We start from the raw sequence: 21,998 nt of genomic DNA, 5'->3' as shown, positions 1-21,998 counted from the left end.
CCCCTCTTGATGATGAGCAGCCTCTTGTCCCAGGCTCAGGGTCTGCTCCCCCTGAGCAAGGCTGGAGCACCCCAGAACCTGCCGGGGCGTGGTGTGCAGAGGTGGGTGAGTCCATCCTGCCATCTGGATAAATCTCTGGGTCCTCCAGGGCCTTTATGCAAGAGAGCCACCAGCATCCCCACTGCAACACATGCACACAGGACAAAGAGCTGGGATGGGCAGGGCGGATGGGAAAGTCACTTTTAATGGTTTATTGCCAATGTTACAAAGGTTGACACACGGTCAGACAGGTGGGAACCACACTGGAGTTGTAAAAACACGAACAAGTCTAGGGTTTAGTTTATTTCCAAAAAAAAAAGAGAGGAGAAAAAAAAGAATCAAACAAAGTTTGCCTTGGCCAAGCTGACTGCGTGTCCTGGGGATTCCTGGGGCCTGAGCTGGTGTTGCCGCAGCCCCTGAGTGAGCCGGGCTTTGGGTTGGCAGTGAGATGGGCTGCAGGGTCCCGGGGAAGTCCTCACGCCAGCCTGGGCTGGGGCAGCGTGCAGTGGTCCTCCCGAACCCACAGGGCCCCAGCTGTCCCATGTGGTGCCAGCCTTGCCCCTCTCCTCTCCCCACTTACGGCAGACCCCTGCCCCCACTGCAACAGCAGCAGCAAGAGAAGTGGAAAACACCTTTCTCCATCGGTGCTGAGGAATGGCAGCGCTGGCAGCTCCCACCATGTGGGTGCCTGGGGAGCCAGCGATCGTCACCCACCCTGCTCAGGGGGCTGCTTGCCCTGCTTTGAAATAACCTCCTTAAGATGCTGATAATCTCTGGATCGTTGGTGCAGGCACTGTTTCTCTGGGGTCAGTTCAGGCCCGGATGCATGCCACCCCTGGCCCACCGCCCTCTGCCCTGTCCCTCCCCGGGGCCACGGGAGCCCACCTGGCCAGGGTATGGCAGAGAAGACCAAGACCAAAGTTTGTGCTTTGTATACAAGACCCTGCCTACACCGAGGGGTTGGGGAGGAGGTGGCCGCACTCGCCTCATGGCAGAGGCTACTCAAACTCCTTATTCACCCCTGGCAAGCTACGGACATGCACACACACGCGCGCACACACACACACACGTAAGAAGGGGGGTCCCCAGGGGGCTGGGGGGACAAGGGGAGGAGGAGAACGCGGCCATCTCCCCAAAACCATGTCAGCACCAAGCCAAGAAAAGTGTGTTACTGGTCCAGTGGCAGTGGGGAGCACATAGGTGCCAAGTGCACCCCTGCCCCATGCCCAGGCGCAGCCCCTGGGCACAACACCGAGCACCCCCAGTGTCCTGCCAATGCCAATTTGGCAAAAATGCCAAAGCCATTTGCCCCTTAAAACTAAGTTCTTGTCTTTCTGTAAGCCACTCGCCTCCCTGTGGCAATGCTGACCTGAGATCTTTTGATGGAGGGCTATGGCTCAGGTGGGTGCTGTGAGCTGCCAGCAATGGGGATGGGTCTCAGCCACCCAGTCCTTGCACAGTGATACGCCGCCCCACACCACCCCGTTTCCCCCCAGCCCCATGGCATGCCCCACTGCTGCCATGCTGTGGGAAGCGGGGCCAAGTGGGGTGCCTGTCTTGCCAGAAAGGGGTTCAGGAGGACAAGCTGAGCCCTGCCAGCCTCCCCCCAGCCCCCTCCTGCTCTCAGCACCTGCTTCAGCCCTGGGCAGCAGGGGGGTTGGGAGTTAGGACTGGTTCTCCTGCTCCCCAATGGCCTCAGGGGCAAGGAAGGGGACATGGGGCTCAGCACTGCCCCCGGAGCTGGGGGGCAGCAGGGGAGGGCTCTGCTTCCCCCGTCCCCCTCGACAGACACTTACAAACACACACAGAGAAAGGAAACCGTAACCTTATAAAAGACACTGAATGCAAACGCCTGCGTGTTTGGGGGCAGCCCCAGCCCCATCGCCAACTCAGCTCCCCCTGTGCCCCCCACGAGTAGCTGGGCAGGCTTGCTCCATGGGGCTGAGCAGTTGGCAGCCCCCCTGGGCGCCTAGGAGCCAATGATCTGGCCAGACCATGTCTCGTGCTTTGTGTGGGGTGCCAGGTTGGTGAGGACCACCTCCACTGCCTGGAACTTCTGGTTCTTGGGAGGGATGGGACAGATCTTGTACGTCACTTCATCCCCCTCCACTGGGACGTACTCCCCCTCAATGCTGTAGGAGAGGAGAGAAGAGGTGGTGGGGCTGGGGCCTGGAGCCAGAGCCCCGCTCCAGACCACCCAGCACCATGGAAGGCACCCAACCCACCAGCTGCGCCTTGAGAAAGAAAACCCACCAAAGATGAGAGGTAGAGGACAGGCAGAGCCCCACCCCCACCCCATGGAGACATCCCCACCCCAACCCACGCGTCTCCAGCCCCATGCTGATAGCACAGCTCTCCCAGGGTGTCCCAGCACAGCACGATCCCTGGACTTACTCAGACACGTGGACAAAAATGTCCTCTGTGCCGTTCTCAGGGGTGATAAACCCATGGCCCTGGGAGCGAGAGAACTGCTTGCAGACGCCCTTGAAGATGGGGCCGGCAGAGGCACGAGCTGTCCTGCAGGAGGAAAGGGATGGCGATGTCTCACTGGCAGCACTCGCCTGGAGGGCAGCACAGGGAGACGTGTGCTATGAAAACATGGTGTTTCCTGGGAGAGTGCATGGCACCCTCCCACAGCACCACAGGTAGGTGGGTGCAGTGATGCCGGGCACCGCAATGGCAATGTGTACCAGGTGTAGAAGGTCCTGCAGGCTCTGCTGGTGACCACGGTCCCTGCTCAGGCTCAGCTGGACAGTCCCAAGCCTGCTCACCACGTGCCAGGTACTTACGCCGAGTAGGTCCTGGTCCTTTTGGTGGGGAGGGGGCTGGGCAGGTCCCGCAGCAGGAGGTTGCCCCGCTCCCAGATGCGGCTGCCTTCCCGCTGGAAGGGGAAGGTGGGCCACACCGGTGACTTGGGGGAATGCAGGGGTGGCACCGCCGGTGGGGCGCTGGGGTCCGACGACATGGTGGGGTCGGTGGGCTCCTCCGTTTTGTGGATGGGTGCGTGGGCAGCAGGAGAAAGGGTGCCCAGGTGTGTGGGTCTGCTGCCTGTCACCTGGGGAGCAAAGGGGAGGTGGTTACAGGCCCCCTGGGGGACTTTTGGAGAGGGCAGTTTGCTGTCAGGAATTGTCTCCTCTGCTTCTGGCCCCATATCTGTGGGGGCAGGCAGCATGCTGCCGACCTTCAGTACTGGGCACCAACCCCCAGCACTGGGAATCGCCCTGGGAGCCTGTCCCGGCTTGAAGCAACCTGGGATGTTCCAGCAAATCAATCCTGAGGAAATAAAAAAGCCTTGTTTGTGGCTTCATCTTTCATTTTCCAGGAAAATCCCACATGTTAGAGATGAATTCACTAAAAAGCACACCCTGGGAGAAGGAACTGCTGAGTGCGGGCTGCCATGGGCAGGGACTACTTGGAGAAGGATGCCCATGCAGTGCCAGCACGCCCAGACCCCCAGCCCTGGCCTCTGAGTTCTCCTCCCAGCCTGAGATTTCTGCTAAAAGGATGAAGAAAAAAGGCTGAGACAACAGGTAGGTCAAGGTCAGGGGTCTGAGGTCTCCCCACCACTGGAGGTTGCCCCAGCACTATGGGATTTAGGACCCAAACACAGCCCCAGCCAGTGCCTCGCTGCTCGCCCAGGCACAGCCCTATGGGGAAGGGACACCAGGAGGCTATTGCGGGTCTGCCAGCAGCACATGCATCCCTGGGGCACCTCAGACGAGCCATGATGCAAGCACAGCCTCCTGCCACTGTGGTCACCAGGCTCCAGTTTTTGACTGGCATCACGGGGTTTACAAGGAGTTAAAGTCCCAAGGGGCAGAAACCCCACAACCTTTGGCTGCCGGAGGATGTGCAAGATGCCAGGTTGCCTGCTGAAGAGCAGGAGCCAGAACAAGCGTGAGCACAGCTGTCCTCGCCAGACCACCCTGAGCATGAAATTGGGGGGTTGTGCATTTTTAAGCTTCCCAGTGAGATGCTCTGGTGCATGATCAGCACTGCAGCTGCTTGCTCAGAAAGCCTTTGGTCTGCTGATTTCTCTTCCCATCAGTTGCTGCATCTGATGCCGGTTGCTGCTCCAGGGTGCTGTCTTGGGGTGCTCCATGCCAGCAGCTGCTTGGGGGCAGCGTTCTTTGGGGGTGCTGGGTGGGGGCTCACCATCTCCATCACCCCTCAGGCTCGGGGGTTTCCCCAACTCCTAGAGCTGAGGAGCCTGACATCCCACGGGTTACCGTCCCCTTCCCTGCCACCCCCTCCAGCTCTTCTGGCCCCACTGCAGCATGCAGTATCTTTTGGGACGACACCTGCACACACCGGGAAACCCAGAGAATATTTCATTCAGTTTCTGACTCATCTGTAGCCCCTTGAGATGCGGAAGCCCTGGGAGGATGTGCTAAAGGGGGTCACCTCCACTCTGAAATTAGCAGGCACCAAGGACATGGGAAAGGGTTTCTAGAGCAGCTGAAGTTTTGGGGAGAGACCAGGCAACTCCTGTTCCTGTTCCACCTCCACTTGCTTTCCCTGCTGGGGGTCTGCCCGTCACCAGGTCCCAACTGCTGCCAGTCTAGCTTTGGTGCCCACCCATGCCTCAGCTAGTGTCCTAATAGCTGCCCCCTCTCAGCCCCCAGGTCCAGGCAGCAGAGGCCACACTAGAGTCCCACCCCAAGGCAGAAGCCACCATGTTCCTCCTGCCCTCTGAGACAACTTCCATCCACAGCTGCAAACCCCTCCAAAATGTCTTTCCCCTCGCTGGCTTCCCATCGCCCCCACACCCAACCCTTCATGCATTTCAGCATCTCCTCTCTGCCATGAAGCAAGCAGAGCACACGTGCCTGCTCCACCCTGCATCAGGGCTGCTCAGCTCTGAGCCCACTGGGCTCAGCATCTCCTGCCCCCATTCCCAGGCTCAGGCTTACCACCTCCTTCCTCCAGGCCCAAGGATCTTGGAGAGGCTCAGGGAGCACCCAAGAGAGACGCTCAAAAGCTGAGGCAGCCACCAAGCTGCTTCTCTGCTCCCATCTGTGTCCCCTGTCCGACTGCCCTGCCTGCGCTGGTGGGCTGCCTGGCCACTTTTGGGCAGCAAAAAGTGATGCAGTCCCCAGGCATTGCTGCAGGACCCGGTGACTTCCCAGGAGGTGTCAGGGCTGGACAAGCCGGATGATCTGGGGGAGCGGCCCTTGGTTCTCTGCCACGTCATGGAGCTGCCACGATGAAAATGGCTTCACCACAGCACGCCTCCTCTGTGTGCGCTTTCGCTGATGAGGCCTTTCGGTTCCCCCACCAGATTAGGGACAATGGAGGGTATTTAACCTGAATAACGATGCTTGGAGCAAACTGTTAGTATGCTGAGGGGATTGGTTGGCGCCAGGAGAAAGAGCTTCCTCTGGTGGGTCCACAAGGGGCTGGAAAAATGGAAGTTTCCCAGAGGTAAAAGAGGTGAAGGGGAAGGGGTGTGAAAGAGGCGGAGCCTTGCAGGGACAAAATGATGTGGGCAACTGAGAGTGGGTTTGCCCCAGGTTCACCTGTAGCACACCGGGCATCGCTGGGGGAGAGGAGGCAGACAGCCTGCTCCTGGGGCCCAAAGGCAGCAGCCCTCCTGGGGCTGCCATTTGCCCCCATGAGCTGAGCTTGCCCTACATGGGAGAACAAGCTGGGCACGATTGCCCACAAGCACTTTGGGGGGCTCCAGCTGGCACATGGGGATGTGGGGGGGAGCCCTGGCATGGGGCAGCAGCTCACCTGGATGAGCATGGGGACAGGGCACAGTGAGACTGTGGGATCCCTGTGTTCAGCGGTATGCAGTCCCCCAGCCGGGACACATCCCTGAGCAGTCTGCTCTAACTGACGTATTGCACCTAACTCCTGCTTGGAGTGGGGGCTGGAGCAGAGACCCCCATCCTGTGGCCATGCCAAGGCTGGATCCCACAGCCAGCAGTGCTCTGCATGTGTCCAGCACCTGGCTTGAGCACCCCAAATTTGTGGGTCAGCCTTGGGGCCTGGCAGCTGAATGCCTGGCTTTGCTTGTGCTGGTGAATCTGAGGCTCAGCGGGAGCCTTGGCACCATGGGCAGCTCCGGGGCCGCATCCTGCCTCCCACCTCACTTAAATCCCCACAGCAAACAAAGGAACTGAGGAAATTAAACTCATAGAAAAAGCGGGCTGAGAGGGTAGACATGAGCATGTCCTCGTCTGTGTCTCCTCCCCTCCCCAGCCCAGCCGGAGAGCAGGGAAAGCCTCTCCTGTCCTCCTTCCCTCCCTGTGCTCCACCCCACCATCCTCTTCCCAGCCCTCTCTCCACACTGCAGCCCCAGCAGGTGACAAGGAGTGGACGCCTGGGGCATGGGATGCATTTCCACCCCTCCTCCACCGCCAGCCGTCATGCCAGGGCCAAGAGCATCTCTCTCCACCCCGGGGTCTCTCCCAGCCTGGCAGACACCACCCATGACACCATGTCCACCCCATGCACGTATATGGTGCAGGGACAAAATCCGGGTCACTTGAGGAGGTGAGCTGAGGCTGCAGCAGCCGGGCTGTGCCGCGGGGCACGGGAATCCTTTCCAGTGTAACCCCCTCATCGCCACCACTGCTGGACCTCCACCTCACTCCTCCCTGTCTCCCTTGATGGCTTTGCTCCGAGGGTCCCCTGGGGCGACAGTCCTCCAAGCCAGGGACACATGTAAGTGCCACTGAGCCCAGCACTCTCTGGAAGGATGCTCTTTGTAAAACCCCACACACACACTGTCTGTCTCCCCCCGTCTCCAAAGAAACCACCTCAGAGTGAAAACCCAGAGCCCTCTGGTGACAGGCTTTCCTTTGGCAGTGGCAGCCAGCTTTGCTTTTATATTTTTCGGAGGGCAGGCTTCCGAGCTGAGCTGACAGTCGGGAGCGCTCACAGGCGAATGCAGGAAACCCAGGCCAATTAAGGCAGACAGACAGTAGACACATCAGCTTTTATCTCCAGATCCAAGTACCCCATTCATCACCAGCGACTGAAAGGTCTGTGGTTTATCAAATAAAATCACTGTCTCTCTCCCTCTCTTTAAAGCCAAGCACATTGACTTGGGTGCTGGCTGTGACCTTGTTTAACTAAACAGCCTTTCAAGGTCCCCCAGAAGGGGGGAAGGAGCCTTTTGAAGAGGCACCAGCCTCTGTCTGCCACTCCCCATTCATTAGCGGCAGCGAAGAAAAACCCCTCACACGTCCCTCGGCCAGGCGAGGGAATACATATTTAATTGGCTTAATCGCCCTCGGCGAGTCAGCCCTCCCGTGCGCAAGGCGCTTCTTTGTGCTCCTTCCCATCCGCTGGAACCCCCGGGCTGCCCAGGATGGATGGATGGACAGGCTGCCTCTCTGCCGGTGGCTGTCATGCTCCGGCTCTGGACGTGACCCTTCGGCTGGCCCACTGTTGCCTTTATGGGCCGTTTCCTTTCACGCTGCTGTGTCCCTTTGCAAATCCCTGGCTCGGATGCTGCCTGCCACCACGCTCAGGTCTCTGAGTGCTGCTGCTCCCCCCACTCCAACCGAGGAGCTGGAGGTTATTTTCCCTCTGCTGCCTTTTCCAGCGAGCTCCCGACGGGCTCTTCTCTGCCGCTCGCCATCACGTATTCTCCATCCTTCGCAACTGCCTGCAGCCCCAGTTTAGGAGTCAGGTTTACCTCCCTACTCTTCCCACAGCAGTAGCAAAAAGGTCTCTGTATCTCAAAAAGACACCCATCTCCACAGCCAGCTGCCAGCAGCCATCTCTTCATCCCATGGAGCAGGGAAAGAGATGTTCTGGCCCACCGCCATCCTCGGGGAAGCTGATGCCCCCCCAGACCCAGCCTGTCTAGACACAGGCTGAAACAGAGAAGAACTACACCCCTCCAGACACAGGATCATATCCCCAGAGCTCAATGCAAAAACAAAGATTCCATTTTTCAGCTGCCTGGCACATTCACGTGCCGAGGGATCCACCAACACCGCTGTGGCCAGCCAAGATCCCAAATCGGCATCTCCCTGGGAGCTGCTGTGAAGGGCAGGAACCAGCTGGGGAACTGGGATGGCTCCAGGCAGGGGTTACGACCACAGGCAGAGCCACCACGGTGCTCACCGGGCTATGCTCCTCCATCCTCTCTTCCTCGGAGGAGTCTCACAGCCTCAGCGTCTGGCAGGTTTTTATAAATGCTGTCTCTGTCCGATGCTAATGAAAGCCTCTCAGCACCCGCCCCCCCACCCCTTTTTGGTTACCAGATCATGCTGTTAAGAGTTAAACACCAAACAAAACAATTTCCTTGCCTACCCTGCATGTTAGAAACCCCTTTACTGAGACAAATTACTATAGGAAGAATAAACTGAGCGGTTTTGGGGGAATACACACTGACAGCGTCCCCTCCCCAGCTAAGCCAATCACACTCACAACTCCAGGGATCTTTGCTGAGATAGTCTCGCCTACGATACAGCCTGCTTAGCGCTAAAATATGAATGTCACCTTTATGGATCGATTATAAAAAGCTCCCTTAGTCAGTGCTGGGCTGCCCAATTCTCGGGGAGGCCATGGGGAAGAGCAAGCAGGCTGCCAGATGCAAAGGGGAAGCAAAGAGAGAAGCCATCATGGAGACTTGATTTACCTTTTAAGCATATATGCATAATCATCACTCCCAAATACCAAGTTTGTGGGATTTGTTTGTTTTGGGTTTTTTTTTCTTTAATTAGAATAGTGTCTGTTCAAAATCTGCTGCAAATGCCCTCGTCTGTGTCCTTCTTTCCTCCTTTGTGGAACTAACTTGCTGTCTGCAGGAATGAATAGTGCAGCCAGTCCTGAAGAAATCCCTATTCAAGCCCCCATCATTATCAGCCTGCTTTAATAAGACAGATTTTTTATAAATCAGCTCCCTGCCCCCCCGGCAATCCAAGAGCTGGGTCCCAGCTCATCTCAGCCCTCCATGGCAAAGCCACAGCTATTTGCCCCCCTGCCAAAGCAGACATGCAACGCTGCCACCACCACCCCCAGAGGAGTTATTGTTCTTGAGGCTGGTGGGGAATAACCGACCCGGAGGAGGGAAGTCATGCTTCACCCTCGCGCCTCTCCGCCGTCAAAAGGAAAAAGCAGGTTTGATAGAAAAGGGCCGTGCATGAAGTTTAACCTCCAGCTACAATAGCCCGGGCAAGCTGGATGGCCATTGTGCCTCCTCTTACCTCCTTAGCAGTGACGGGCTCCCTGGAGCTGCGCTCTGCAAAGCATCGGTGCTCGGCAGGGCCAAACGCTCCTCTGCTACCTTGCGAGGAGCAGCGGTCTCGCCTGCAGCCCGGCTCTGGGGGCTTTCTCCGGCTGCGTGCCTGCCTGCCTGCCTGCCAGCAGCCTGCTGATGGATCTGTGGTATCTGATGTGTGTATGATGTGCGCCTCGCACACACACACACACACACACGCATCCGCACGCCTTCCCCTGACGTCAGGGCCAGGCCAGGGGGAGCGGGCAGGTGGGAGGGATCAGCCTGGTCATTTCTGAGCTAGGCTTAAAGGAACAAGTCTGTATGGGGGGCTGGAGAGGATGAGGGTCAGCTCTGGAGGGCTGCATCGTTCTGATTACGGGCAGCCCCAAGGGCTGCAGGGACAACAGGATGGGGGGGTGGGAAGGCACCAGAGCGGGGGATGGGACCAGGAGGCCAGGTCTGGACCAGGATGGGTTCCCTGTGACAGGTCAAACATCTCCCCTGTCACCCTGAGTCCCACTGGTGCCACTGCAGCCACTCTCCCCAGCTGCCCAAGCACCCATGGTCACCCCTGGCACAGCAGGGAAGCAAGAGGGGCACATGCCACAAATCCACCCTACTGCCCCACTCCCCTGCTCTGGGCTTGCAGCCGTCACAAACCCAGGTGCTTTCTAAGGGTCTAATTTCTAGCAGTGCACTATGTCAGCCCCCCGACCCCAAAAGATCTTTCCTTTCTTTTTCCCCTGTGCCGCTGTGACCATGCTCAGGAGAGCCATTTCTGTGGGCAGCGGCAACATCATAAATCGGCCCAAGACTTCCTCTCTTGGGGGCACAGGGTGGTGCAATGAGGACAGGAATCAATAGTTTGCTGAGTCCTCTGGGGAATAGGGCAAGGAGTAATGGGGTTTAAATTGCAAGGAGCAAGATTGATGCTGGACATTAGGAAACGCTTTCTAACAGAACAGACAGTTAATTACTCAAGTAGATTGCCTGGGGAAGCACCGGAGTCTCTGTCACTGGAGGTTTTAATGAAAAGGCTGTGTAGGCATCCTTTGGGGGGAATTTAGGTGATATTAAGCTCATTTTGGAGCACAAGGGTGGACCACACCAGCACCTTACCGCGCAGGTCCCTGTGATCCCAGAATAAAATTTGTAGGAACCCCAAACAACAATGGTGCAGTGTCAGTGCTGCAGGCAGCAGTCACAGGCATCTTGTGACGCAGGGTGATTGTAGGTTGTTTTTGGTTTCTTAAACATGACTCTTGAGTCATTCTAAGTAGCTGAACATGATGGTGCCAAGTGGACCTGTTCCACCAACGACCCCCAGGGCTGCAGAGTGGTGTACAAGCTGTGTGGGAAGCGTGAGGCATGGCACAGAGTCAGGAGTCAGGGTCACAACTGTATCCATCCATCCATCCATCCATCCATCCATCCATCCATCCATCCATCCATCCAGGTAGTTGGGTGTTGATCTGTGGCTGTCCCAGGGGCTTTGGCAGAGGGACTGGATCACAGAGCAGTTGTGTTTCTCCTGTCAATGAACTATAGTGCAGAAAAAAGCTCCATAGACAGAAGAGACCAGCCCATGGCAAGATGACCAAGAAGCACTGACACCCCAAGTGCCGGTGCATCCTGCCATTGCCCATCACACTCTGCTTCTGGCTTTTCAAGCAGTTTTCCAGGATGAAACAGGAGCCCCATTCACCCCCTACAGACACCACAAGGCCCTTGTCCCCAGTCTACCCTTCAAAACCTTGAAAAGAAGGGGAGGGGAAACCCAGCCAGCTCTCAGTCTCCACTCTGAATTTCTCCTGAGTTGGCCCATCCTCTCCTGGGGGACAACTCTACACATGCAGACCAGTAGGGTCCTGAGCTGGAAACAGCTGGAGGCCAGAAAAGTGCTGGGGACGTGTGGTATGGGCATGCCTTCTTCTTCCCCAGGCATTCGTTCAACATTTATACATTGAATGTTATAAAATGTCATAAATACCTGTACTTCCCTGCTTGATTTGTGGTACACCGGGGTTAGCCATGTGCCCAGCTGCACGTGTTAAACAATATTAACTGAACAGAGGAGACGAGCATCAGAACCTGACTCTCCCATGTGTCACTAAAGGCTCTTGATGGAAAAGGCACGAGGAACTCAAAGTATGTTTGACTGGAAGGTGGCTCTGGGCATGTGCTGCAGCAGAGGAGGCAGAGAGTCTAAAGCATGCAAAAATGATAAAATGAGAAGAGGGGAAGCTTCCATCAAACAGAGAGTGGGTGCAGGGGTGCCAGAGATGCCTGCAGAGATGGAAGCAAAGGCAGGAGTGCGGAGGACTTTGTACGTGAGAAGATACATAACTCCTTTGGAGTCAATTAAAGCAGGGTCAAAACAGTCTAGATGCAAATTACCACTCACCTCCTCCAACATCTCCGAACTAGTTTTCCCCAACAGCCATGGGGATGTGGGGGCAGAGGAGACCTTAAGCAAAATAATTTGGGGGTTCCTTTCATTTTCCTCCCAGTTACTGAGCCTTCAGGTAACTTCAAAGAGTATTTTCCAATTTTTCTGTACAATCATGAGAATGAGAAATGTCTGAGATTTTCTCTGAGTGACAGGAAGACCCTTGTGCAATCCCTGGATTCCAGCAGCTGAAGATTCAAAAAAACCCAGCAACCGAGAACCATGCTTCCAAATGTTGGAAAAGCCACGATGCTGGAGAGAGACTCTAGAGACTTTATGGTTATGTATGAAAAGGTGCGTACAGGCACTGCAGATTTGTGGATATTCATTGTGTCAGTACTACTGGGACAAAAAGAGATCACTCAGCAAAATGAAGCTGTTGACACATCTCCAATATCAAGACAGCTGTAGTGTTAAATAAAGTGTAACTCTGAGTGCTATCAATAGCTGAGTTGAGGCAAAACCCATGTTTTACAGGTCAAAGTTTGGCTTTCGTTTCTATTTTTATGTTGGAGACAGTGCTTATGAAACACAGAATTCCTCCAGGGAGAAAACCTAGGTGGCAACAGAGCAACATCCATCACGTGTATGAAGGCGCAGGCACAAACCACTTGGGATCGGGGTGGTTACCTGAAGAGGGTGAGACTGGAGATAATTCCCCACAGCCTGTGATGTTACTGGTGAACACTGAGAAATTGCCAGTCAGACTCATCTTTCGTAGTGTTTGTAGCCTGGCATCTAAGGCAATGAAGCTCATCTGACACTGCCACAGCCAGCTTTCTCTCCACGTGTTTCAGTTCAGTTTTCCCAGAGTAGCATCAAAGTACCTTCAAGTTTCACCAAAATACATAGCTGTGTAGAGAAAAGGAATCCTGTCATCCTTACCGATGAAAAGCCCTTGTTGACTATTATGGAGCTGATACAAGGGAGAGAGATTCTACACATCCTCACCCTAGAAGAGCTTGCTTGGTGCCTACACTTTACGAGACACCGAAGACCCAACTGTAAGACACAAGCAAGCATGAAGCAAGGCCTCGCAGCCCCGCTGCTCACACAGCTGTTTTTTGTGGGCTGTGGATCAGACTGAAGGGAGATGCATCTGCTTCATATTGGGCATCCAACAGCCCCCGATGGGACATGGCTATTGGAAGCAGGGAAAATGTTAACTCAAGGATGCGCTAGAAATGGAAGTGTGATATGACTCTGTCCAAATCCACTTCTCTCCATCTCCCATGTTCTCTCCAGTATTCAGCCTATTATTCCCCTGAACCCCTGCCCTTACAGTTCTTATATCCAAAAGCATCTAGAATGATCTGCCCATATCAAGAATGTCTAACTTCTACCCCCTCGTGTGAGACCAAGGCTATTTCTTCCCCTGCCTTCAGAAGAGGGACAAGGGCAGGAACTATTCTCTCTTCTGAAAAAGTAGCTACAGATACCTGCAAAACCTGTACTCCAGATGAAGGTCAAGTCTCACACTGCCAGACCTGTGTGAGGCCAAGACAGAACAGCAAGGGATGTGGCACATGCGCCAGCAAAACTGTGCCATGCCGAGATTAGCACAGCCGTGACTGTAGTGCAGGAGAAAGGAGCCTTTGTAAGGCTCACTGAAGTAGGACAAGAAGAGCAAGAAATGCTGGGGATTTGGGTTGAGGTGTTCTGATGGAGTGGTGTCTGCTGCGTTGGCAGCAGAGCTCCTTGCTGAGACAGTAGATCCTACTCCAAGAAAAACGCTGCTCTTCTCAGGTGACAGGAGGAAACTTGTTCCTGGGCCTCCCACTTAATACAAACATACCAAACATATGCAGACCAGACATGTTTGTTTAAAAAAAAACCAACAACCCAACAGATCCTGGTGAAACAGGAGTAATTGCGAAGATCAGAAACTCCTTGGCCAAGACAGGTATCTTGTTAATGAGGGCTAGCCACAGTATTTGCAACCTCATTTTCCCCTTCCCGCTCCAAGACAGCTCAACGTTCAATGACTTCTTATCTAAAACACTCATTAAAGTCCCACTACGTGCTGCTGGGGGGTGTGGGATGACACACTTAGCCTTCGCATCAAAGCCATTATGCTGACAGTGCAGTTTTGACTGTCAGCCAGGGATGTTTGGTTTTCCTGGTGAATCTGCTTTTAAACATACTCAGACAACCTCCTTTCATTTTTTCCCCAACAAATTTCAGACATCAGCACACCCCCGTTTTCTGCCATCCCTCACACTGTGTACCTTGCTTGCAGAAGTCACCAAGGCCTGCAAAATCACACCATGTGGATTTTCTTTTTTTGTAATTAACACCCAGAATGAATTATTACAGTTCTGTGTGATGCCGATTTGTACCTGATGATAACCTTAAGAATTGGGCAGTCACCACTGTGAAGAATGCATTGCAGGCACAAGGGGGCACAAACCCACCCAGTCTTGCTGCATAGGTAGGCAAATAGCTGAAGCGTTGACTCCGAGAGACGCAAACTTTTGATCTCTGATGCCCTATCAGGACTGAAGCTTATGAAAACAGTAAGTGAAATGCCAGTAACTGCAACTGTGAATTGTTTCAGGTGAAACAATAGCTGCTGCTTGGCAGCCACCACCCAGGGAAACACGTGAGGTGGGGAAAGGACAGGTACAGAGCAGCCCTGAGCAGGCCGCCCGATGGCTGAGGGCCTTTCTACGTGCATATTGACCAAAACCACCCGCCTGACGGAGGCCATCAGACACACAGGCACCACCACAGCCTGTCCCGCCGCGCCCGGACCTGCACCGGTAAGCCGGATACCCGGCCGGGGCCCCGCCCCACACTGAGGACGGACAAAATGGCGGCTGCGGGGCGGGTTGCTTCGCTTCGCCCGGCGCGGCGCGACAGGGCTCCGCCCCGCGTCAATCAGGACGCCCTCCGAGAGCGATTGGCTGAGGCGCCGGAAGTACCGTGAGGCCGGGGAGCGCGCGGCGGTTCTCGGCAGTGCGGCAGGTGGGTGAGTGAGGGCCGGCGGGATGGCGGCCTCGCCGGGCTTACCCGTTCCCGGCCTACTCTCCGGCAGGCCCGCTCCTCTGAGCCGTGCGGCTCTTGGTGCGCTCTCCCCGCTTCCCTACAACGGTGCCTGCGTGGCCGCCCTCCCCCCACAGCGGTTGTGTGGCCGCCGTCAGTCGTGTGCCCCCCACTCCAACGGCAGCTGTGCGGCCGCCTTCAACCCCCCACCCCCCACCGCCCGGTTTTAGGATGGCCAGGGTGCTGCCCCACTAAGCTCCGGTGGTTTCCTAGGCCCGCCCCGCATCAGTTGTTAGGGGTCTTAGTTGCCCATGCAGTGCTCCAGTTCCTGAAGCTGTTGGTGGCTTTCTCTCTCCACAGAGGCGCTCACTGCCACCATGTTTGTCCTGGTAGAGATGACTGACACAGTAAGAATTCCTCCCTGGCAGTTTGAAAGGAAACTGAATGAATCCATTGCAGAAGAGCTAAACAAGAAATTGGCCAATAAGGTAAAGCATGGGTCATGTATAGGTTGATGCAGGGGTAATAATGTCCCTTCCTTTTATTTGTTCCTAATGAGATGTGTGGGTTAGGTATCAGAATAGTTTAGATGCAAAGGCCATCCCCAGAGACTGAAATATCAGAGACTAAAAGGGACAGCCATGTATCATCTCAAAGGGGACTTTTTTCTAATGGCTAATGCTGTAATGGGAGGATTCTGAGGTGCCAGATGGGGCAGAAGAGCATGGAAGAGAAGCTGCAGTAACTGCTGGTTTGCATGTGGAGTAGCAATCTGAAATGCAGTCTGAGAAACTGATGTAAACTAATCCAGCCAGTGGGGGAAACTTTAAAAAAGATCACAGAATGCCAGTTTGGAAGGGACCTTAGGGATCATCTTGTCCAACCTTTAAAGCCTCTGTTGAATCACATGGGATTCAAACCCACAGCTCCCAAGAAAGGTGATGTAAACAAACGTAGAACAGAATGAAGATGTTAGTAGCTGACTTGGTCTGTGCTTAGTACTTGAAATACAATGTGGCAGTAAGAAGTTTGTCTTTGGTGTAGGATATAAAAAAGTGTTACGTTGGAGGCCAGGGGGTCACCGTTTCCCAGTGTGATTAGCATCTAGCTTTCAGCACGAGACAGGTGCAAAACTCAAAATGCAGTTTGTGAACGGAGCTCAAGAGAGCAACCTGAAGTGTTTGAGGGTTGTGAACAGCAGATTATACAGAGAGGTTATGAAAAGCAAAACTCTTCCCTCATCCACTGATGCCTAATAGGTGCCTCAAATTCTGTAGGCTGTGAAGCCATCTCAGAAGTAGCAGAGAAACCAAGAGTTCTTCTCATCTCTCCCCAGAGCAAATATAATTTAAGACAAAGGCAAGCCCAGAAGCTTCTGAGAGCGTAACTCCAGCAAAAAGTATCTTTAGGCTTAGGACAAGCTGTGGGGCTGGTAAACGATGTCTGTGGGCTACTATTTACTATCTTGGCAGGTCAAGTTCTGCTGGTGACCGTTATCCCGAAGGTTTATGTTTATAGTGGTGCTCTTTGCAGTGCCGATGAAAACACATCCTCCCATAACCCTTGAATATGTTTGGGCTTCCCCTACAATGCAGCGTGGTTAGGGCTGGGGCCATTGAAGGAGAGTACCAAAACAGCCTCCCTCCCATCTTGCCACCTGTCTGTTGCCTTCTTTTGAAAAGGTGTGTGCAGCGTATAAGTTTGATGGTTTGCTTGATTTAACCCAGTGGGTTGCTTGATTTATTGCTTTTTAATTTTTTTTTTTTGAGCAGGTTGTATACAATGTTGGCCTCTGTATCTGTCTGTATGATATCACAAAGCTGGAAGATTCATACATATTCCCTGGAGATGGGGCATCACATACCAAAGGTACAGTCTTGCCCTCACTTACATAGTTTTGCAGAATCTTAGTGATCTGGAAATGTAAACTAAGTTCAATTGTTAGGGAAAATAAGTTTAAAGGAACTTACTGAAGTTCATAGCCATAACTCTGTTCCTGTTAGGAAGGCAAGAAGAACGTGGCAAAAGTTTTTCCTTTGCATTTTTTGGGGGTACAAATACATCTTTAAATAGCCAGCCCTGTTTGCCTTCTCCCGCAGTCCACCTCTGCCTTACAATTAGAGCCATAAGTGTGGGGTAAGGAAGGGTTTAATTTAATTTAAAGTGATTGGAAATCTGCACATAGAAAATAAGTTGCATTAATTCTTCTGTGTTCTCTAGCATTTTTTCTTTTTGAAGCCTATTTTCCCTAGCTAGAATGCTGAAACATTTCTAAATATAACATTTGCGCAGTGTTTGATGCTGTTTTTCTAGCTGGAAGTTTTGCTACATTTTTGTTTGAGACTTAGACAGATCTGGTTCAGCATACATTTCCAGTGACTTTTTTTTTTTAAATAAGAAATGACTGATTTCTTTACTTTGACTTTTGGCAAATCCGTCTGAGTAAAAATTGCAAGTAAATGCATAAAAGCAAATTTCATATATTTTTAAAAGTTAAAATAAGTTCCTTTAAACTGGAAGGAGATGCGTTTTTTCCAGCTTCAGTTTTCAGTGTGGAAGCGTGTCTTGAACTAATGAAATGTTTCCTGTTAGAAGGGAACTGGACTGACCGTATGTGACTCCTCTTGTCTAAATTTTAACTGTAAAAGAGCTCCCTGCAAATAAAAACTTCTCTAATACTGAAGGACGATGGCAGGCTTTCCTGTTTGCTTTCATCTCCATTCAGCTTCTTAACTTTGAGTGACTCCTTGAACTGAAGCAAGAGGATGTGTTCTCTATGAGCTTGGAAAAAGGTCTCCTCCTTCCAGAATCTGGGGTAGCACTTCGGTAAATCCCGCTGTGTCTGGTAATAACTCTCTCTCTAATGTGCTGCCTGATTTTATGTAAAAGAGGAGCACGGAGTACGGACAGCTAAAATTATGTTGAATTGCTCATAAGCATTGTTTGGCTAAGGTTGTCCTAGTATAGCATTCTTATAATTTATAAATTATGTTACATAGTTTTATTTAACCTGGATGAAAAATACAGTTATGTTAGAGAATTTTATTTACTCTGATAATATTTGATAGCAAATATTTCATTTGAAGGAGATACAGCATTGCTGACAAAGGTAGAAGAAGCAGAAGTATTATGAGAAAGTGTAATTTCAACAGATATTCTTGGCTGTGAAGCATTGTGCAGGAACACTCACATCATAATTAAAGCAGAGGTTCTGCTCCATCCTCTTCATTTATAGTTTCATAATGTGAATTTAAACTCTTGCAAGCTTGAAGAGCAGAGAACAGGCAGCTGCTGATCGATAGCTATTATCATGCACACAAAACAATTAGGAATCAGAACTCTTATTCCCATTTTTCTGTCTAATCAGTGCCTGTAAGGAAAATGCAAAGGAAACCAGGTAAGCGTTTTAGAGGGCATATAGGATGTGGGATTTTGTTTTAATGGCTGCCACCCTGTGGAAAGAATATAGTTCACTAACACAGACATAACATTAATGATCTGTTTTCTTTTAAGTGCATTTCCGCTATGTGGTCTTCCATCCCTTCCTGGATGAGATTCTGATTGGGCAGATTAAAAGCTGCAGCCAGGATGGCGTTCACGGTAAACCACAACTTCTAACGATAGGGACACAAGAGCTGCAGAGCTCTTGGGTCTGCTGAGACACTGTGATTTCAGGTTGTACTGTGCTGTCTGTAGGCTGGTTAAAGGCTGTTACTGTCCTCCAGCGCTGCTCTGACCTGAGGGTGGTTGGTAGTTTGAGCCTGGCAGCTTCCCCTGCCCTTGATGGTTTTGTCTGCACTCCCCTTTCCTTCTGTCATTCATGTGCTTGCCCAAGAAGACCAGGCAAGCCTGTCTGGAGCGTAGACTGGATTCATCTTCTCGCTTCAGTTAACAGAAATTGTGGGGTTTTTTTAAAGTGGTAGTATCGGCTCGTGTTGGTCTGATATAACTTCCCTACAGTTCTGTGCGAATTCGTGATCATTTCCTGTACCTGAAAACATGGCAGGGAGACATCTTTGTGAGCACAAAGTGCTGTCAGATTCATGGAATACATAATTGATGAGTTGCATTCCTTTCTTGTAGGAGTCTTCCATGCAAGTGATCTTCCTCTGCTCAGTTGTTACATTAGGGCAATAAGATTATCTCGGCTGCATTTGTTGCTGAATTGGAGTGTGTCCACTCTCTCATAAAATTCAGCATCATGAAATCTCAAGGGGAAGGTGGGGGCTGTTCTGACTTTATATTGGTCTTTATTTAACATGTTACATCTGTGATTTCTAAGCTCTTTTCTGTCACAGACCTCTATAGCATCTGACTCATTTCTTGGAACACTTTCATTTCCAGTCCTGCTCCAAACAGCCTTTTCCTTTCCCAGCGGGCATGAAGACTGTGCCCTCTGTTGCTGTATGTACTTTCAGCTGGGAGGCTGCTTTGCTGCCAACTGAAATTGAGCATTGTGGCTCAAAGAATAATTCCTGCGTGATCTCAGATGTCCTTCCTGAAAAAGGAAGGAGGATGAGTCTAGAAATGTGGTTTAGGAATCATTGTGGTGCATCATTTGTGAAGGATCATTTCAGTCTTAATCAGGTTTTCTCCACAGTTTCTATTGGATTCTTTGATGATATTGTCATCCCACCAGAATCCCTGCAGCAGCCAGCTAAGTTGTATCCTTTGATCACCTTTGATAACTTTATTACTTCATTTCAAAAGATTGTGCAGTGGTGGCCCACAGGCATTCACTGCTGCAACAATGAAGGTGCTCAGTGGCAGAAGCTAAGCTGTTGTGTCAGGCAAGTCCCGCAGACTGTTATCACAGCTAGACAGGCCTCACGCTTACTAGGTTTTGCAGGACCATTGTGCCCGCTGATAGAAATGAATGGCGACGTCCCCCGAACAACCGCATTGTAATCCCTGCCTCTAGTCTTGGCTGCTGCTGAAGACAGAATGCTGGTTTACCACATCATGTAATGTCTAGGTACATGGTGTGTCTAACATACTTATTTGTGGTAAGCGATGTCTTCTGGGGTTTTGTTTGGTTTGGGTTTTTGGGTGGGTTTTTTGGGGGGCGGAGGTAACCCCAACTCTGCCTAGCAGCATACACCGTGAAGCAGGAAAATCAGAAAGGAGGCGGGGGTCCTGGGCTGTGCAGATGATGACCTAGAGCAGCACATCATGGTGTGAGAAATAACTGTGAAAAGGCTTGGAATTGAGTCCATTCTCAAAACTGTCAGTCAGCGATCTGCCAGGTGGAATACTGATTGCTTCCATCCTTAACCATTGACATGGCCAGCGATGAAGCAGAGCAGGTGTGGGTGTGGGAATATGAGACAGAAGAAGGGGCGCACGACCTTTACATGGACATTGGGGAGGAGATCCGCTTCCGAGTCGTGGACGAAACGTTTGTCGATACATCACCAACAGGTCCGAGCTCTGCAGAGGCTTCTACTTCAAATGCCACAGAAGAAGTCCAGAAGAAAGAGGCACCCTACACTCTTGTGGTAACTATGTGCATAATTCATATAGCCTTGTGAATGCCGTGCTTTATTCTATGTCTAAAATAGCATCCCTTTTGCAAGGAACTGATGGCTTTAAGCTGAGTCTGGAGCAAACAGAGTCACAAAATGAAAGGAGTGGAAAAGGGGAGAAATTAGATTATTCTTATGGTTGTGCTGTGTTTGCTGTGTGTTTTCATTGGAGGACTTTGTGGTTGTTCTTGGAGTTCCCCCGGGAGGCTGACTTAAAGCAGACCATGGATGCAGGACCTGCAGGTAGGGAGTGAGCACAGGAGGAGCACGGAGCTGGGAGAGCCACACCAAGGTTAAACAGCAGCTCAACAGTCTTTCCCACACGGTGTTTTGGTGTAAGACCAACCTGAGTACAGTGCAAGAGGCAGCGGATCTGAGCCGATTAAAGCTGTGTTTTCTTACAACTGGATGTTGGGACACTTGGGGTGGAATGGGCAAGTGCTTGATTTTCAAGTGTTGAACATTTGGTGTAGTGTTGTCGAGGTTTAAAGGAGTCTGGGCAAGTGCTGGGCAAGCTCTGATAAGAAAAAAGTGAATACCTCGTCCATAATGTGGGGAGAGATTTTATATCGTTACGCATTTACTCTATTCTCTTTGCAGTTTACAATAGCATGCTCTCTTCTTGTCTCTGAACAGGGATCAATCAGTGAGCCAGGCCTGGGCCTCCTGTCGTGGTGGACAAACAGTTAGCTGCAGCCAGAGCCTGCTCCACAGAAAGTCTTTCCGGTGGATGTTTGGGGGAATATGGGATCCTGCTGGTGCTCATTGCTCCTCTGAAGCTGAATGAGAAATTAGACCTGCCATTCTCTGTTTCCCCGTCAGCTTCCAACCTGCCAGATCGAGACAGTTGCTTTCAAGAAATGTCTTCGCTCGTCTGTAGAAGTGAATTTACAGGCACAAAAAGGCTCGAGCGCAGCAGCAACAAACTCAGCTGGAGCTTTGGTCTCCTGCCCTGGAGGGAAAACTGGGGAGGTCTTCACTTGCCTGAATTAAGAAGGGAGTTGAAAGCAGGAGAGAATGCCTGTCAAGAAGTATTGCTTCCTTGGGCTGAAAACTTGATCTCAGAGGGGTAGAAACCTGCCCTTCTTTTGACAGAAAACAGAGAAGCAGCAGCAAAAGACCAGAGCTAATAGAGGTGTGGTGTTCTCGAGACTTAGAAAATGCTGCTGCTGGGAGGGCAGGGGAGGTGGTGGTAGTGTTCCGCTAAGAATGCACGCTAAACTCGTGGATGAAGTCAGCCAAAGAGAACTGGAATGACAGTAACGTACCCAAAGGTAGCTTAGGCTCTGTGAGGATGACCACTGTGGAAGGCTACAGGCTGCTCATTGTGCTGAATGGGAATACTTGACTTGGGGAGCTGTATTTATGTAGAGTGAGCTAAACTTTGTGAGAGTTTGCCTGAAAATACATAATCATGAACTGAAATGGACCAAGGCTGCTTTGAGCAAGTTAAATACTTGTTTGTCAGGGGTGTGTTAATAGCAGAAATGGAATAAATAGTAAAAGGCACACAGCCTGTCTTCCTGTACAATGTGTGGGGGAACTATTAGCTTCCTGCCTAGCAGGAAGGAAAAAGTTGCCTCCTGCAGTCTAGCTACTTGAATTTCAAGGCAGAGAGCGTTGAGACCAACGCTTTGCTCTGCTCGAACAGCCAATAACAAACAATTGCCATCACCCTCCCTGACAGTAGTGAAAGGAAAGGGGGGAACAAAACAGGGAGTAAAATCTGTGCAGGGCCCAGTGCCAGGAGAGTGATGTTGCACGTAATGACAAAGCCAGCCACATTTGGCAGGAAGGGGCTATAATTCCCTGG

General features: G+C 51.9%; 2 protein-coding genes across 2 annotated transcripts; one reads left to right on the top strand and one right to left on the bottom strand.

Annotated features, from left to right (window-relative positions):
- Positions 1–226: 226 nt before the first annotated feature.
- On the bottom strand, positions 227–9,476 carry CSDC2 (cold shock domain containing C2). The gene is made up of 4 exons (XM_075078374.1): positions 9,210–9,476; positions 2,829–3,094; positions 2,434–2,556; positions 227–2,171 (listed from the first exon to the last, which is right to left on the bottom strand). The coding sequence occupies exons 2-4, from the start codon at positions 3,002–3,004 to the stop codon at positions 2,009–2,011; spliced, it is 462 nt and encodes a 153-aa protein (XP_074934475.1). The 5' UTR covers positions 3,005–3,094; positions 9,210–9,476; the 3' UTR covers positions 227–2,008.
- A 4,791-nt stretch (positions 9,477–14,267) lies between these two features.
- POLR3H (RNA polymerase III subunit H) lies at positions 14,268–21,694 on the top strand. Its single transcript, XM_075078273.1, has 7 exons — positions 14,268–14,642; positions 15,021–15,148; positions 16,433–16,529; positions 18,174–18,260; positions 19,261–19,324; positions 19,951–20,158; positions 20,822–21,694. The coding sequence occupies exons 2-7, from the start codon at positions 15,038–15,040 to the stop codon at positions 20,873–20,875; spliced, it is 621 nt and encodes a 206-aa protein (XP_074934374.1). The 5' UTR covers positions 14,268–14,642; positions 15,021–15,037; the 3' UTR covers positions 20,876–21,694.
- Positions 21,695–21,998: the final 304 nt, after the last annotated feature.

The sequence above is a fragment of the Phalacrocorax aristotelis genome, chromosome 1 (assembly GCF_949628215.1).
Source record: "Phalacrocorax aristotelis chromosome 1, bGulAri2.1, whole genome shotgun sequence".
NCBI classification, from domain to species: Eukaryota; Metazoa; Chordata; class Aves; order Suliformes; family Phalacrocoracidae; genus Phalacrocorax; species Phalacrocorax aristotelis.
This window is presented reverse-complemented; position numbering and strand designations above follow the sequence as displayed.